At 39.7% G+C, this 15,597-nt stretch overlaps 1 protein-coding gene across 10 annotated transcripts in view; it reads right to left on the reverse strand.

Annotated features, from left to right (window-relative positions):
* The window catches only part of tnikb (TRAF2 and NCK interacting kinase b), a 68,226-nt gene that overhangs the window by 45,147 nt on the left and 7,482 nt on the right, over positions 1-15,597 (reverse strand). For all 10 annotated transcript variants that reach the window (XM_067578737.1, XM_067578740.1, XM_067578739.1 and 7 more), the window contains exons 3-8: positions 5,929-5,985; positions 4,253-4,378; positions 3,462-3,572; positions 2,113-2,203; positions 1,716-1,846; positions 511-565 (exon numbers count right to left, since the gene is read on the reverse strand). In XM_067578737.1, coding sequence (XP_067434838.1) covers positions 511-565; positions 1,716-1,846; positions 2,113-2,203; positions 3,462-3,572; positions 4,253-4,378; positions 5,929-5,985 — 571 coding nt within the window. The remainder of the gene's footprint in view (positions 1-510; positions 566-1,715; positions 1,847-2,112; positions 2,204-3,461; positions 3,573-4,252; positions 4,379-5,928; positions 5,986-15,597) is intronic.

Raw genomic sequence — 15,597 nt, forward strand, 5'->3', positions numbered from 1 at the left:
GGAACAGAGACGAGAGGAGAGGAAACAAAAAGACAGGAGAAGGAAAGAAAGAGAGGAGGAAGGAAAGGAAACAGGAGGACAAGAGATGAGACAAGAAAAGGGGAAGAGAGGAAAGAAAACAAAAGAGGAAGAGATTAGAAAAGGAAAGAAAACAAGCGAGGGGAAAGATGAGGGAAAGAAACAAGAAGAGAGAAAAAGAGGAAAGAAAAGAAAACAAAATGAAATGAGATGAAAGGAGATGAAAAGAGAGAGAAAGAGAGGGAAGGAAAAGAAATAAAATGAGATGACATGAGAGGAGAGAAGAGGAAAGGAAAGGAAATGGAGGGAAGGGAAGGAAACAAAAAGGAGATGAGACGGGTTGAGAAGAAAGGAAAGAGAGAGAGAAACGACAGGACAGGAGACGAGACACGATGAGGAAAGCAAAGAAAGCAAATGAAAGAGATTCAGACTTTGAACTGTATCGTCTGTCTGACTGAAAACAGTCGAATGCGTCTGATGTTCGACACTTACGTGGTGCTCCCTCCGCCATCTCTATCGCTGTGATACCCAGCGACCACAGATCACTCTGAAGAGACACAGAGAGAAAACTTTCACATCCTCAGAACATGTTACCAACTCAACACATCATGTTTTTGGGAGATGAGACAACTGGCCAGTGTTAAATAATATAAATACAGACCCGTCTGTCCCTGCTGCTCTACATCTATCTGATATTATCTCTAAACTCAGCTGCATATTTAAGCCAGAAAACACACACGGTGACACGATTTAAAGTGATGTTAATGTTGTAAGACGAACTGAGGGTTTCTTGACACATAAAGCCCCAGAGGGTCCGAGTTAATGGTGTCTGAACGGCGCAGTACTCATCCTCCACAAGCTCGCCACAGGGATCCGTCCTGTCCCCATTACCGCACATCCTTCATACCCGTAACCACTGCACAAGAAGTCCGATTTGATTTTGCTACGACACTTAGAATATTTTAAAGGTCATTTGATGTTCAAAGAAAACGAGAGTTTAGATTCCTTTGCATGATGAAGTTAAATGTTAAATGATAAATGACTTTGTTCTTTTGTTCCGTTGGCCAGAAAATTCCAACAATTCCTCCAAATCATTTTTTTTTTAACAGTGATGTGTAACAGTTTTAGAAACAAAACAGACAAATTACGTCCGACTAAATACTTCTGATAGAGACACCAGATTAGAAAACGCTCCTCTGTGTTGCTCAGGGTCATTTAGTCCTTTAATTTGGAGGAATTGCTGCAATTTTTTATAATTTTCTTATTGTCAACAAATCTCACGTGCAGAGCCAAACCAACAACGTATCCAAAGCCTGATATATCTTCTTCCTCTTATGCCGTACACCTCCATTGTTGTCCAAAAACTATTAAAAACACGTCAAACACACCGCTGCTCCAAAGACTAATAACAGCGATCGGTCTCCAGAGAGTAGTTCTGTGTAAGGCTACTGAGCATGTGCAGGAGCTTACAGCTTCACTAGCTTGTTGTGCTACATATCACAACCTCAATGTACAATGTAGCACAAAGTCGCACAAAACACACGTTCCAGTGCAAGTGAGTCGCTGTACTGGTTTGTATTCAGTTTATATGAGCTGAAAGCGTTGAGTCACAGTTAGTAGAGCATGCATAATCACTACACAGCACGTCACACACACACACACACACACACACACACACAGACATATCAGACACATACCTTGAAGTCATATGTGGCGTCTGGGTTCTCGTCACAGGCGATGACCTCCGGGGCCATCCAGTACGGCGTCCCGATAAACGTGTTCCTCCGACCCACCGTACGATCCAGCTGAGCGCTCACACCAAAGTCCACTGCATGCACACACACACACACACACACACACATACAGAATTAAAGGCTTTAAAAGGCTTTGCCATATCATTATATATTAATGTACAAGTATCCAGCTACATTATTTTCCTTTGGTAAAATACATAATTTATGATTCCAAATGTTATTTTTAGCTTTGTAGCAGCAGCAGACACGATGCAAGATGACACAGTGTGTGTGTGTGTGTGTTTATGTGTGTTAATGTGTGTGTGTGTGTGTGTGTGTGTGTGTGTGTGCGCTCTCTCACCTAGTTTAACCTCTGCGTTCTCAGTCAGCAGCACGTTCTGGCCTTTAATATCTCTGTGGATGACCTTGTGCTGGTGGAGGTGGGTCAGACCCTGGAGACGGAGAAAAAAAAAAGCTCAGAAAGAAGAAGAAAACATGATTGATAGAAAAAAAACATCCTTTCATAACAGAACATATTCTGTACTATATATAGTACTACTGTACTACTGTATTATACATGTGACTGTACAGACAGCTTCATGTTTAGGAGTTATGATTTAGATTTATTCTTCTTTTTGAGGTAAATTCATGTGTGTAAGCCCAGTGAAACTACAGTTAGGACATATTTAAAATACTGCTTATAATTAACGTTCTGTAAGAAATATTGTCATTTAATTAAAGTCAGTTCATCAGCAATGATCATCACTGAATCTCTTCAGCTGTAATTTATAACTGAAAGTATTAGTAGACTGTCATTTACTATCTTTGAAATACAGAAAAAAACCCCAGGTGTATAAAATGCTACAATTTTAAACAATATATTAATGATTATCTCTTAATGTAATAATGAATATCTACATGTAGGAGACAAATGATCAGATGTTTAACTATAAAGGATTTTAAGTTATAATCCTTATATTTTTTATTAAATCAAACTTCTGTATTTTTCTCAAAAGTGGCCGTTTAATTTATTTCCATTTTGTAATTAACTTTCGATATAATAGCTGTAATTGTTAGTTTGTTTGGCTGCGCTGTAAACAGATACACCTTCTGTTGTTTACATTCATTCTTTCAACAATGATCACGTTTGATTCCTTCAATTGTATTTGATTAGCAAATATATTAGTATGAGTTTGTCATTAACTATCTTTGAAATTAAAAAAGAAACCCAGATGTATAAAATGCTACAATATTATATTAAATATTACTCATTATCCCTCAGAATGTTCAGATTATCTTCATATAGAGTTATAATTAATTAAGATGTTATTTATCTACATGTAACAGTCAAAAATGATCTTTTTTAACTGTAAAGGCTTGTGGATCCTTTAAGAGCCCATATTGGCTCTGCTAAAATCAATACAACGGCTCATCAGTATCCCTGTATGGAGATAATAGAAGATAAGAGAAAAACTAATAGATACAAATCATAGGAGATATGTTGTACTGAGGGGAACTTGTGACACTACAGTAGAAAAGAAAAGTATAAATATAAAAATACCTAAAATAACACAGAAAATGTAATTAAGGCGTTCCACAGGGATCTATCCCGGGTCCCCTTATAGTTGCAGTTGAATGTTTTTTCACCAGACTTTGATGTTTTCCTGCTGCTGTTGATGTTTATTTACAGTTTACAGTCTGGATTCTCACCCTGAGGATCTCCCTGCAGATGTAGGCGATCCACTCCTCCTTCAGAGAGTTCCCTTTGGTGTTTTTGATCAGATCTGTCACCGATCCAGCCCCGCAGAACTCCATCACCAGCTACACACACACACACACACACACACAGGTTATAACCCACATCATCATCCTGCTCTCTACATCTTCCCTTCCACTTTCACACTGTTTTGAAAAGGCAGCTTCTTAATGGACCGAATCTCTGATCAAATCTTTTTTAATCTAATCTGTCTCATATGAACCTCCACACATGCTTCACTGGTTGGGCTGGAATCTGCCTGATATATATCGGCCGATAATATCTTATTGCAGTTATAATGGTATCAGTGTATATTTAGCCAGCAAGAAACAAGAGATTGCGGTGCTGAAACGTCCAACTAGCATGACCGTTACGTAGTTTGTCCACCAGAGAGCAATGAAAAGTAGATTGTTCAACTGAAAAATGTTCTTTTAAAATATCTAATCTTAAAGTTTCTTTACAGATTTTTTTACGTCCAAATATTGATAACAGTATTGGCCTCAGTTGGACTCTTCTTCTGTGAATATCTGTTTTACAAATAATAAAAAACACAACTTTGTTTAATTATTTTAATTTCAAAAACAGCTGCTTGATTTTTAAGGGCATTTAATTCATAATCAAAACAATAATGAGGAAGGCAGATAAAAAAACTATTTATTGGATCTGTTTTGGGTTGATTGTCAGGTTCAAACCACTAAATGCTCCCGTACATCCAACACACACACACACACACACATTTACGTACCCACAGCTGGTCGTCCATGCCAGGAGGATTTTTCTTGATGAAGGCTCCATAGTAGGTTGCAATGTTTCTGTGGTGGCTGTACTTCTTTAACATGTTGATCTCTGCTTTAATCTCCTCCTCCTCATCCTAACACACACACACACACACACACACAAAAAGAGGCACAACACAATGCTAATCTGCAAACTCTGTGTTCAGTGAAATGTGATGACCCTAATCCTGCAGGATTTCAGATGAAGAACTCGACCCCAAACTGGCAGGACCCGTTGACATTTTTTGCCTAAAGCTTCGGGCTCGAGCTGTAGTATTTTCAAGCATAATTTCATAAGAATATAATCTCTCTTCTTCTTCTTCTTCTTCTTCTCTGCCAGTTGTCTGAGTCGTCAATCGTAGCCAATGTGTTGCTGCATTCATGGATGTATTAGGAGAACAAGATACAGCGCCAGTTTTCCCAGTAGCCACTTAAATCCCTTGAGGCCCAAAAAGCCTTTTCCCCCATAGACCGCTGTTATAAAAGAGTCTGCTGACAGGACGACAAGGTCAATTATGACTCGTTCTATTCTATCGAATGTTTAAACCATGAAGGTTTTATATTTATGAAATGTTCCTTGAGCCCAGATAAGTGATTTAAAAGTTTGTGAAGTCATCCCACGTATTCAACGGCAAAACACGGAAGCAAACCTGAAAACTGAAAAATGTTTTTGGCTCATGTGTCAGATGAGTAATTTCCATTTGTCACACGCTGGATGGACTTTTGTGTTTTTGTTCTTTTGACTTCCTTGGTTTTTGTTGTCCTTCTGATGCCCTCAGACTGAGGGACTCTTTCCTGGTTTGTCACCTGTTTGTTTACTTTAGTTCCTGTTTTATTTTGAAATATTTCCTCCTTGTGTCTGGTCACTTTACTTCCTGTGTTTGATTATTTCATGTGTCTCACCTGTGTTTCATTTGCAGTCACTCCCTGTGTATTTATAGTCCAGTCTGCTTTTGTTCGATGTTCCTGGTTAGTGTTCCTGTGACTTTTTAGCATTTTCATTAAATATATCTGCATCAGGTTTTCCCTGCCTACCGTCTCTGCGTTCGGGTCCACCTGCTCCGATCACCCAGCTCCTTGACACCATTCAGGTTTTCAGTTCCTATCATACATCCATGGTTGCATTAATCTGGTGAGACGGTGGTCACTAACGGATGAAATGAAGTAAAAACTTGCAAAAGAGGAGCTTCTTAAAATCCTCAATGATTTGGGGAAAATCGTTGCATCGTGGAAACATTCTGACGACAGATAAAAAACCTCCAACCTTCCTCCAAAACCTTTAAACCTGCACAAAGATCTGATGTTTGGAGCTGCAAAAAACATTTACTATGGTTTAATATTCAGAAAAGGCAAAGTTGTCAGATAATGGGCCACCGTACCAAACTCTGTATTTGCCGTCGTCAGATTAATGACTTTTTATGTGTCAGAAAGCTTCCAAAGTGATGATATAACTTCATCTTTGAAGGAAACATAATATTAATAATAACAAAAATATAGCTTCAGGTTTCAGGTCAGTCCGGCTACACACACACACGCATTCTGGTCTGCAGGACCAGGCTGGTTCAATCAGGTTGGATCTGAAAGATGCTAGTGTGTGTGTGTGTGTGTGTGTGTGTGTGTGTGTGTGTGTGTGTGTGTTACTTACTCCTGTGACGTCCATGACCTTGATGGCAGCAAGTTGGCCTGTTTTGACATGGCGACCCTGAAAGACAGAGAGACGAATTAAAAAGACGCTGATTAGGATCTAAAATAAAATTCTGATAAACAATCACATCACTTCATCATCATAATGTATTTTATACTTCAGTATTAATGTACTATAAATATGCACTAAAGGGAAAATTAGACATTACTGTCACAGAGAAGGAACTGTTAACTTTAGTCATCTTTATAAAAGACATCCATTTATGTCCTGAGATATTAAATAAACAGTGTTGGGTTTCCCTGAGATGATGTGACCTGTACGTGTTCAGGTACTGGTGAACTGGTGAGTCAACATGGAACAAACTGGTATTTTTACACCGTGCGAACTGACATCGATGAAACCAGCAACAAGGAAAAATATAACAGGAAACAGTTGTTGTTACAGTTTCTGTGTTCAAACAATCACAAGACACACAAATGAGAGGTGAGTCAATCCTGAAAGCTGAAAGTATTTCTGCAATGACTCGACGTTATTCTGCTACGCTTGACTTCCAAAAACGCTCCAAATTTAGACGTCTGCTTTACTTCAATGAGCTGCTCTCTGTGGCGTCATGTGACGGCTACGACGTTAGATACGGAAGTTTATTACTGCTGAAATGAAATGTTCATCACAGTTAAAGAGTAAGTTCTTTTTTTTATGGAGGTTTGATATTAATTAAAGAGAGAGAAGTTATCTGTGTCTGTTGAAACCATACAGCCTCACTTTTAAAGCATCATTTGTGGGAATAATATTATTGAACACTGTGACACACGGCCTGTAATACAATCCCCAATCATAAACACTATGTTCATGATTCATGTGGTTTTCACTAAATGTACGATGGCACAAAACTGAATATTAATGTGAGTTTGTGCTGAGTTGTGGACATATTTTTCCTAAACGCTGGTCGTCACGGTGAGGCAGCTGCTGGAGTAACTTAATGACGTGATGAGGTTCAGCTGGAAAAGCGCGACAGTTAAACGAGCGATACGAGTTGAGTTAAAAGGAAGAGACGTCCTTTTTAGAAAGGATTTTGGGACATTACAGCTTCACACCTTTCCTGCTCACGAACCCTTGTGTAAAACCAGCTCTGTTCTTCAGGGGGACCCATCCCCCAACCACCAAAAACTGAACTGAAATGCCAGAGGGAGCGAGAGCAACGACCAGCGCTGGCCTGATAACCGCTAGTGAGCCTGGGAACTCGGTAAGGTAACCCGCCTCCCGGCTGTCTCTCTCTAATTTTGGAAAACAGTCCCTCTACCTCTGCGTCCTTCCACGTTTTTCTCCTTTCTACACTGTCCAGGTTAGGACTAGTATCGATACTCAGCACTGACTAGTCCGTAACACTGGTCAGCTGCATAAAACTAAAAATCAAACGTTGAATTCCCACATACAACACAACGTCAGTCGACACATGAGAGGCAGGGATGCACGATATTATCGGCACGTCAAAGCTTTAAAATGAAATATCGGCATCAGCGATTTCTGGTGAATTCTGCTGATTATGAGAGGCCGCTCCGCTAGCCTCCCAGCTAACATTAGCGCCGGCTCTCCATGTGGATCCAACTGGACCACCGAGCCCCGGTTTGTTATTCGGCTTAAAATGGGAAGAAGCAGCGGGTCTGACGGGCGGCTGAGTGAAGTGGAGCCTGCGGAGGAAACACCGGGACCGTCAGGGTGAAACAGTCCGTCGAGGTGCTGCCGTGTTCGGCTGCAAAGACAGGAAACACCTCGGCTGACAGGATGTACCACTCTGTTTGAAAAATAAAAAAACTTCATCTTCTTCTTTTTGGTTTATAACGGCGGTTGGCAACCAGTGTATTAGGTGCATTACCGCCACCTTCTGCTCCGGAGTGTGGACCAGAGATTAAATCCTACACATTAATCCTGTCTGTCTAATAAACTCAAAGAAAACTCTACTGCTGCTCCCGCTTGGCAGGTTCATTAAAGTTTTAATGCTGAGCTCCTGAACTCCAGTCTTCCTAAATTCTTCTTTCATATATTGTCTTTCTTGATCATACTTCGGCATCGGTATCGGCAATCGGCAATCGGCCACAACGAGTTGGAAATATCAGCATATCGGCAAAAAATCCAATATCGTGCATCCCTACTACAGACCTCTAAAGTCATCTGAAACCGACAAATTGTTCCAGGAATTAAAAACAGTAAATCTGCAAAAGATACAGAGAGAAAAAACCTGCAGAGCATCTGACATTAGCTCAGAACGTTTAGAGAACGTTTGTGTAACTGTAAATATTGTCAGCAGTCAAATAAGCTGCATTTTCTGTTCACCAGTGTCGTGTTACTGTCTCTTAACACAAATACTGTAGGTTTAATCCCCGTCATCGCTGACGTGCTCCTGAGCAAGGCGCTACAGCAGCTGTTCACAACCTTTCTGCCTTTTGAACCTTTAAAATGACGCAACGTCTAAGTGCAACTCTTCATCATGAGTCAGCAGATTTCTCAGATTGTTTCCTTTTTAAAAAAAAAAATGTTTAGAGGCCTGATGAAGCTGCCCAGAATCACACACACACACACACACACACACACACACACACACACACACACACACACAAACATCTCAGTTTTTACCTTGTGACCCTTCAGCAGCGTTTAAATGAATCATTTAAAATCCGACACTTACTTCTCCTTCACCAAACTCTGAAGTCAGTATCACAGCTGTTAAAGCGAGAAAGTGGGAATTCATCCACCTCAACACCACCACCCCCAACCCCCACCTCCCTATTAACACACACACACACACACACACCGCACCATTTCCTCATGGTAACCTAGCAACAGGCCTGGCAGGTTGTTTTGTGAGGGCAACGAATGGGGGTTGATAGAGGCAAAGTGATGGCAGTGTGTGTGTGTGTTAGAAGGCCATGATATTTCACACTCTGGGTCACTTGTACATGTGAGTTGCTCACACGCACACACACACACACACTCACACACACACACACACACTCAGAGCGTCTGGTTACTCAGTGTTGCATCAGATACTGAATGTATCTGACAGGCTGCAACCACCTCAGAGTACGGACAGTCTCTTGTTCTTTTTCACATCTTTCTGTCTGTCTCTCTTTATGTGTTTCATCTTTTTTTTCATATCACTGATTCTTTCTTTCTTTCTTTCTTTCTTTCTTTCTTTCTTTCTTTCTTCCTCTCCGTCAGTCTGCAGCTGTTACATAAAGAGTGTGAAAGTCAAAACACCAAAAATTGGGGGAAAAATATCACAAACAAAGTGTTTACGTTCGTCTGAAGTGGAACAAAAAATGAAAACAGACTGAGTGAATAAATGATGACGAACATGAATCGTGTGAAGAGCTGAAAACATCAGTGGAGCGATGATGAGGAGGCTGTAACCTTCCTCACATCGATACATGAAACTAACAGAAATGTCATATTTCCATCATGTTTTCCATCGTTTGAGCTCTGACTGTCGTTCTTTTAATGACGTCATCTCTTCGCGTCTTCTTCTTCTGCGACGGTTTAATGGCGCCGACTGGAGAATTAGCAACTCCAGCTGTTTATCTGCTGATATTCACACATCTGGACTGGACGGAAACAAACAGTCATTCGCATTTTCTTTTGCTGAATGTCTGGAAATTTTAATCTGTGCTACGTTTGGATGGAAACTTGACTTGTTTAAAGCTTAATTTATGCTCTAACACTGTCTAACTAGGAAGTTGACTGTCAACTTCACTCTGCATTTAAACCACACTGATGGTTAAAGTGTAACGACAGAATCAATTAAGTAAAGTGATCAAAGTTTAATTTTCATGCCGGGATCAGACTGCAGAATATCTTTGTTTTCTGAGATGGTCACTGTGTCAGATCAGGTGATCATAAAGTAGGAAATTCTTGCTGTAAATTGGCAACTAGTGAGACAATAATAGTGTTGGTGATTTGACTTCACTGTTCCACTCAAGCAGCAACTTAAAGCCGATGTGGAAGCAACTTAAAGTGCCGCTAGCTGCTCCGTTCAAAAAGCCTCAACGTCTCTAGAAATACTGAGTCAATCATTGTTTTCATCGAGTCGTTCTGGTCTCAGTCTCTAAATTCAGTCCCTCTAATGAAGCTTAGTGTGAATTCAGGCAGGAAGACTCTTAAACATTCATTCATTCATAATTTCACTCTTCTCTCTCCGCTCCTCCCGATTTCACATCAGCTGTTAGTCGCTTCACTTCTAGTTGACAAATCATATTCCTCCACGATCCCTAAACAGCCAATCACGGCCTATCTGTCAACCTTTAAAACCGTTTCCCTCTCTGTCGCTGTCAGCTGTCATTTCAGGCAATAATCGCATCCACCCCCACCCCATCCACCCCCACCGCCGCAACGCCGGAGCTCGCTCCTCGCCATCCATCCCGGATCATCATTCCTCTGTAAAGACTTTTACATTTATTATCATGCTGTTCAATAAACATCATTCACTACGTAAAACTGAGTCTCTCCTGATTGAAATAAGTATGCTGGTGCTCATTTTGGAAATTACTGCTCCGTTAATAAGATTTGAAGACTTATAGCAGCTGTGATGTCTGCCGTGTGGGTGTTGATTGACAGCTGTGATTGACAGCTGTGACTCACCTGCCCTGTTAGCACAACTTAGCTTCCAGAGCGTGAAAGACAACACCCTGCACTCTTCATGTGGAAGATCCTGCCTCTGAACAGGAAACATGGCGCCAAATTGACCATAAACTGCAACTCTGGGCTTCAAACGGTTGACGTCACGCCTCGCTGCATCCATCTTTACATACAGTCTACAGATCCACCTGACAGCACCAATAATTAATGTTTTAATTTTAGCTGATTAACTGAAACCAGGACCTTCAGTATTTGAATTAAACAGCCAAAGTCAGGAGGCTTCACCTGCGCCAGATACACATTTAATCAACGCTGCGTTTCTTCTTCTACTGTTGTAAAAACAAGTATTGGATATTAAAGCACTCTGATCGGGATCGGGGCCAGAAAAACTTGATCCAGACGTGGCCAGCTGTTTTTCTTTATCCGTGACATCCACTCTCCCTCTCTTTTAATGCGATAATCTCTGCTGTCTATAGAGCATCTCAGTGTTCGATACAGATACGGCCGTGTGACTCGTCTTAATGACTCGTCTCTTTTAACTGTCTGTTTTTATTGATCTGATTTTCTATTATTTACTGGCAATAAAACATCATCAGCTAAAAAAGCCTTTAAAAGGGAAAAAAAAAACCTGCAGAGGAGCAGCAGAGGAGGATCCCTCAGACATGCAACAGATGTTTTCCACACTTTTATTAATTTCCCCCTTGATCCTCATAATTGTGCTCTATAAATAAATTGACCTGACCAGATCTGAGGGGTCCTGGGTTTTACTCTGCAGGCTTTATAATCCAGATAACTCAGTAAACCTACGTCTCGGACTTCTCGGGTTAAGTGTTGCTGCGGCTGCGGCGGGGACGAACGATGACAACGATCCGCCAAACTGAAGCAATAAAAGGCGAGTGAGATAAAAACGGGGGGTGAGATGAACGGATGAGATACCGTCTCAGAGAGGCTCTTTGTTTTGCTATCTCTCTTCCTCCAACACTGACGGCCCGCTCAAACAATCTCCCAAAGGTGACACAGAGCTCCCAGTATATGTGTATGAGAGAGAAATAGAGATTATGGCATGAGGAAGCTGTATTAAAACAGCACACACACACACGTATGCATGCAGGGAGAGAGATAAAGATAGAGACAGTGAGAACAGAGAGGGCGGCGGCAGGTGAGGAGGAGGACGACGACTGGAGATAAAAAAAAAAGGCAGAATGTCCTTTTGAGGCAGCCTGAGGCGTAAAAACACACCTGAGGTACCTGCGTTCAGACAAGCCTCACATTCCTCACCTGATACACAAGCCCTGACACATGAAGACACACAGACACAAACATCCCAGATACGAGCACAGATTACATCCTGAAACGCTGCCGGAACAAATATTTTAGTTGACCGGTGTTTGATTTCGTTGACGTGTTATTGTGAAGGAAATGAAGATTCATGTTTGAATTTCTAACATAGAAAAGCGTTTTAGGTGCATAATTATTAGCTCAGACATTAGAATATCATGATCTTTAATTGATATTATGATGATTTTTTTTGCAGTGAATATTAGGGTTGAATACCAGGAACAGAGATGTCAGTATTCCCAGGAATTCCCGCCAAAATTTGCCCCCTTTTCCAGGTAAAATACAGCAGGATTTTTAACATGCTGGTGTCTTAGTGTTTGGATATCAAGAATCACTGCAACTTAACTCATTTACGTTAAAGATGCAACAATTACTCAATTAATCAAGTAGTTGATTGACAATCAGCTACAGTTTTGATCATCAGATACTCGGTTGCAGCTTCTTAAATGTTGTTTTCACGTGTTTTATAGAAGAAATGACTGCTGTACATTTGAAGATGTCACATTGAGCTCAGAAATTATAACATGTATTTTTCTCTATTTGACAAAATGATTAATCCTGGAAACAATCAGCTGATTCATCGATAATGAAAACATGCAACTGTCCCTCCTAAATACTGAAGTTTGACCTTAACGCTGTTATTACAGTAAAATAACTTCATAAAACTTTCAGCTGCAGCATCTTTTCCAGATATTTTTCATGCTGAAATGGCAGCTTGTAATTTACGATGTGGCAAAATCTTCTTTTGAATAAATTTAAACAAAACTCTGCAGATCAACATCAAGCTCAGTGAGACAGCAGGAAGTGTTCAACAGAAAACAGCACATGCATGTAGAGCTGCAACCACTGAATGACAGAAAATTAATCTGCAACTATTTTGTTAATCAATTGATCGTTTAAATCATTTTTAAAGCAAACATGTTGAATATTCCCCAGTTGCAGCCAGTTATTTCCTTATGTGGTAATAAACTGAATATCTTTAGACTGTTGCTGGAACAAAACAGACAATCTGAAGATGTCACCTTGAATTTAAGGAAACTATGACGACTAACCGATTAATCAAGAAAATGATGAATCGTTAGTTTCATGCGATGGATTTTTCTGTCCTGCCACCGCAGCTCAGTCCATCATTATAAAGACGGTCAGATGCTCCCAAATAACAACTCACACTGTTAAAACTGGTGACGTTTCTGTGTGTCAATGTAACGGAAACATAGAAAATATAACCACACAATCTAAAACAAAAAGAAAATTTGGGTTTAAATTAAATTTAATGTGTAATTCTCTGCAGTTAGTTTTCAGAGGAACGATATATTCCCAGTAAAATCTCAGAGAAACATTGGATCCGTAAAGCTGGCAGCTCCTGCACAAACAGATTCCATACAGAGTTTCTATAAAGCGGTGAATTAGCATTCTGAGCTAAATCAAACACTTCTGTTGACTTTGTGTGTTTGCAGCTGATTCAGAATGAAAAAACCTTCCAGCTGCCAGAAATCTGATGAAAAAAACCACACACATGAAGGAGGGAGGAGGCTTTTTAAACGCCTCATCGGCTCGGGAATCAATCAGGAGTTTAGTTTTGACTCATGAAAACATGACATGTTGATGATATTCTTCCAGCAAACACGAGAAACGCTTCATCACGTCTCATTATGACCTTTAAAATGTCTAAAAAAAAAGTTCTTACGCATCACATGTTTTATCATCAAGCCGTCTGACATGAACAGGTTGCTAATCAGTAGCTGTGATTACGTTAATAACTAATCCTAATGATCAACGACACGAGTACGAGCTCTTCATTGGCTTCAACACAACTGAAATGTGATGAAAGGGTCAAAAGTTTGATTCCCCAGAGGTGCAAACGTGCATTAAACTCCTGACAGTCTCTGTGGATAACAGCAGCAGCTCAACGCCTGCAGTAAAATGTAAACTTTCAGCATATTTTTCATTCTTTAAAGGATCTCTGAGAACAGACAGTCTTCATCATTCAGATCTTTTTTTTATTTATTGCTCGCTCACTATCAGTAACTGAGAGAGATAAAGATACTAAAACTGGGAGCCAGGAGGCGTCAGGAGCCTCCAGGGTGGAAAAAATGTAAAAGCAGCAGGAAAAAAAAAAAAAAAAACGCTGGCAGGGAGGATGAATGAAAAATATTCAATAAATGTTACAGAGCAGGAGAGAAACTGAGGACATTTATTTAAAGTGTCAAAACTCTTTTAATTCAGTTACTTTTTCTTCCTCTACGGTACATTTTACTGGAAAATACGGAGTCAAATTTCACTTTACAGAAAACAGCTGACACATAACTGTAATTTATGTGTAATTTGACCCAAATTAAAGGGAAAATTAGACACTTCAGATGAATTTCCGGTGTAGCGTAGCGAGTCAGCTGAACAGGCAAAAATCAGAAATGTGTTTGTATTTTATTAGCAGCTCAAAATTCAATTACTTTCCATTAATAAATAAGTATTTTACTGCTTTTATTGATCTTTCTGTTGAATATTTTGTAAGATTTAGTAGATTTGGTCATGTATGTGAGAGTGATGAAAGACATACTATAAATACTCAACTAAAAACTTTGTACTTATAGCGGATGTTCTGTCAATATCAGTGTGTGTGCTGAATCTTTTTCTTGCAGCGTTTTATCATGTTTGAGTCCGAGGTCTTAATTAACGGACGAGCAGCGCTTGTGTTCGTTTTGTTCGGTTGATAAATTATTTCAGCCGAGGAGGCGTCAAACACCGGATCAATGCAGAACGTCCAGCAGACAGATTGAATGTGTTGATGCTCTGTGAGTGTGTGTGTGTGTGTGTGTTAATTAAACTTTCAAAGTGAGAGAACACACACACACACACACACACACACACACACACACACTCTACGTGGGCGTCTTCTGCTGCCTGACAAACTATAAATCTAGTAGTAACTTTAGTTTTGGATAAAAATGAGATTTTGTGAGTTCATGTCGGGATGAAAAGAGGATGAAGTGAAGAATAATAATAATATTTAATACCTGAAATGTTCTTAACTTCTCCATTAAAGCTGAGTTCATAATAAGTAAAACCACATTTAAACTAAAGAGAACAAACAAGACAGATTTATATGCTACAGTTAGTAGCTGAATCTGAGGGCTGATGTTGTTTAATTTGGTCTTAATAGAGCAATTATTTGTTATTGTATTAATACAGAAACATTTTATAATGTTTCTTGAACATGTCGTCTTGATGCTTTCTATGTTTTATTTTAAGCATTTTGAATTGTCTTGTGGTTTAAATGCTATAAACTTGCCACATCTTGTTAATTTCAGCTCCAACTTTAAGAGCCGCACATAGTTTAGACGCAGCTCGACACATCAACTCAGAACCGCCGTCAGGTAAAAACAGACACCACAGTCACAACAGTGGAAGTGAAACGTGATAAAAGCTGTTATTTATTTTTGGCATAATTGTGGATATTATTACAGAGAGAAGAACGACAGCCAGAACTGAACTGGGAAGTTGCAGTTTTATGTTCTGCATCTGAACCATCTGACTACCAGTAAAAACTGTTTCTACACAATCATGTGGACGTGACTTATGGACAGGTTGGCATTTGTTTTAAAAAAAGTACTTCATATAATATATATATATATAATACCACCTTTATTTGTTTTTATTTTATTCTGTTTTTATGATATCTGATATGTTTTCTCTGAACTTTTT

The sequence above is a fragment of the Thunnus thynnus genome, chromosome 21 (genome assembly GCF_963924715.1).
Source record: "Thunnus thynnus chromosome 21, fThuThy2.1, whole genome shotgun sequence".
Lineage (NCBI taxonomy): Eukaryota > Metazoa > Chordata > Actinopteri > Scombriformes > Scombridae > Thunnus > Thunnus thynnus.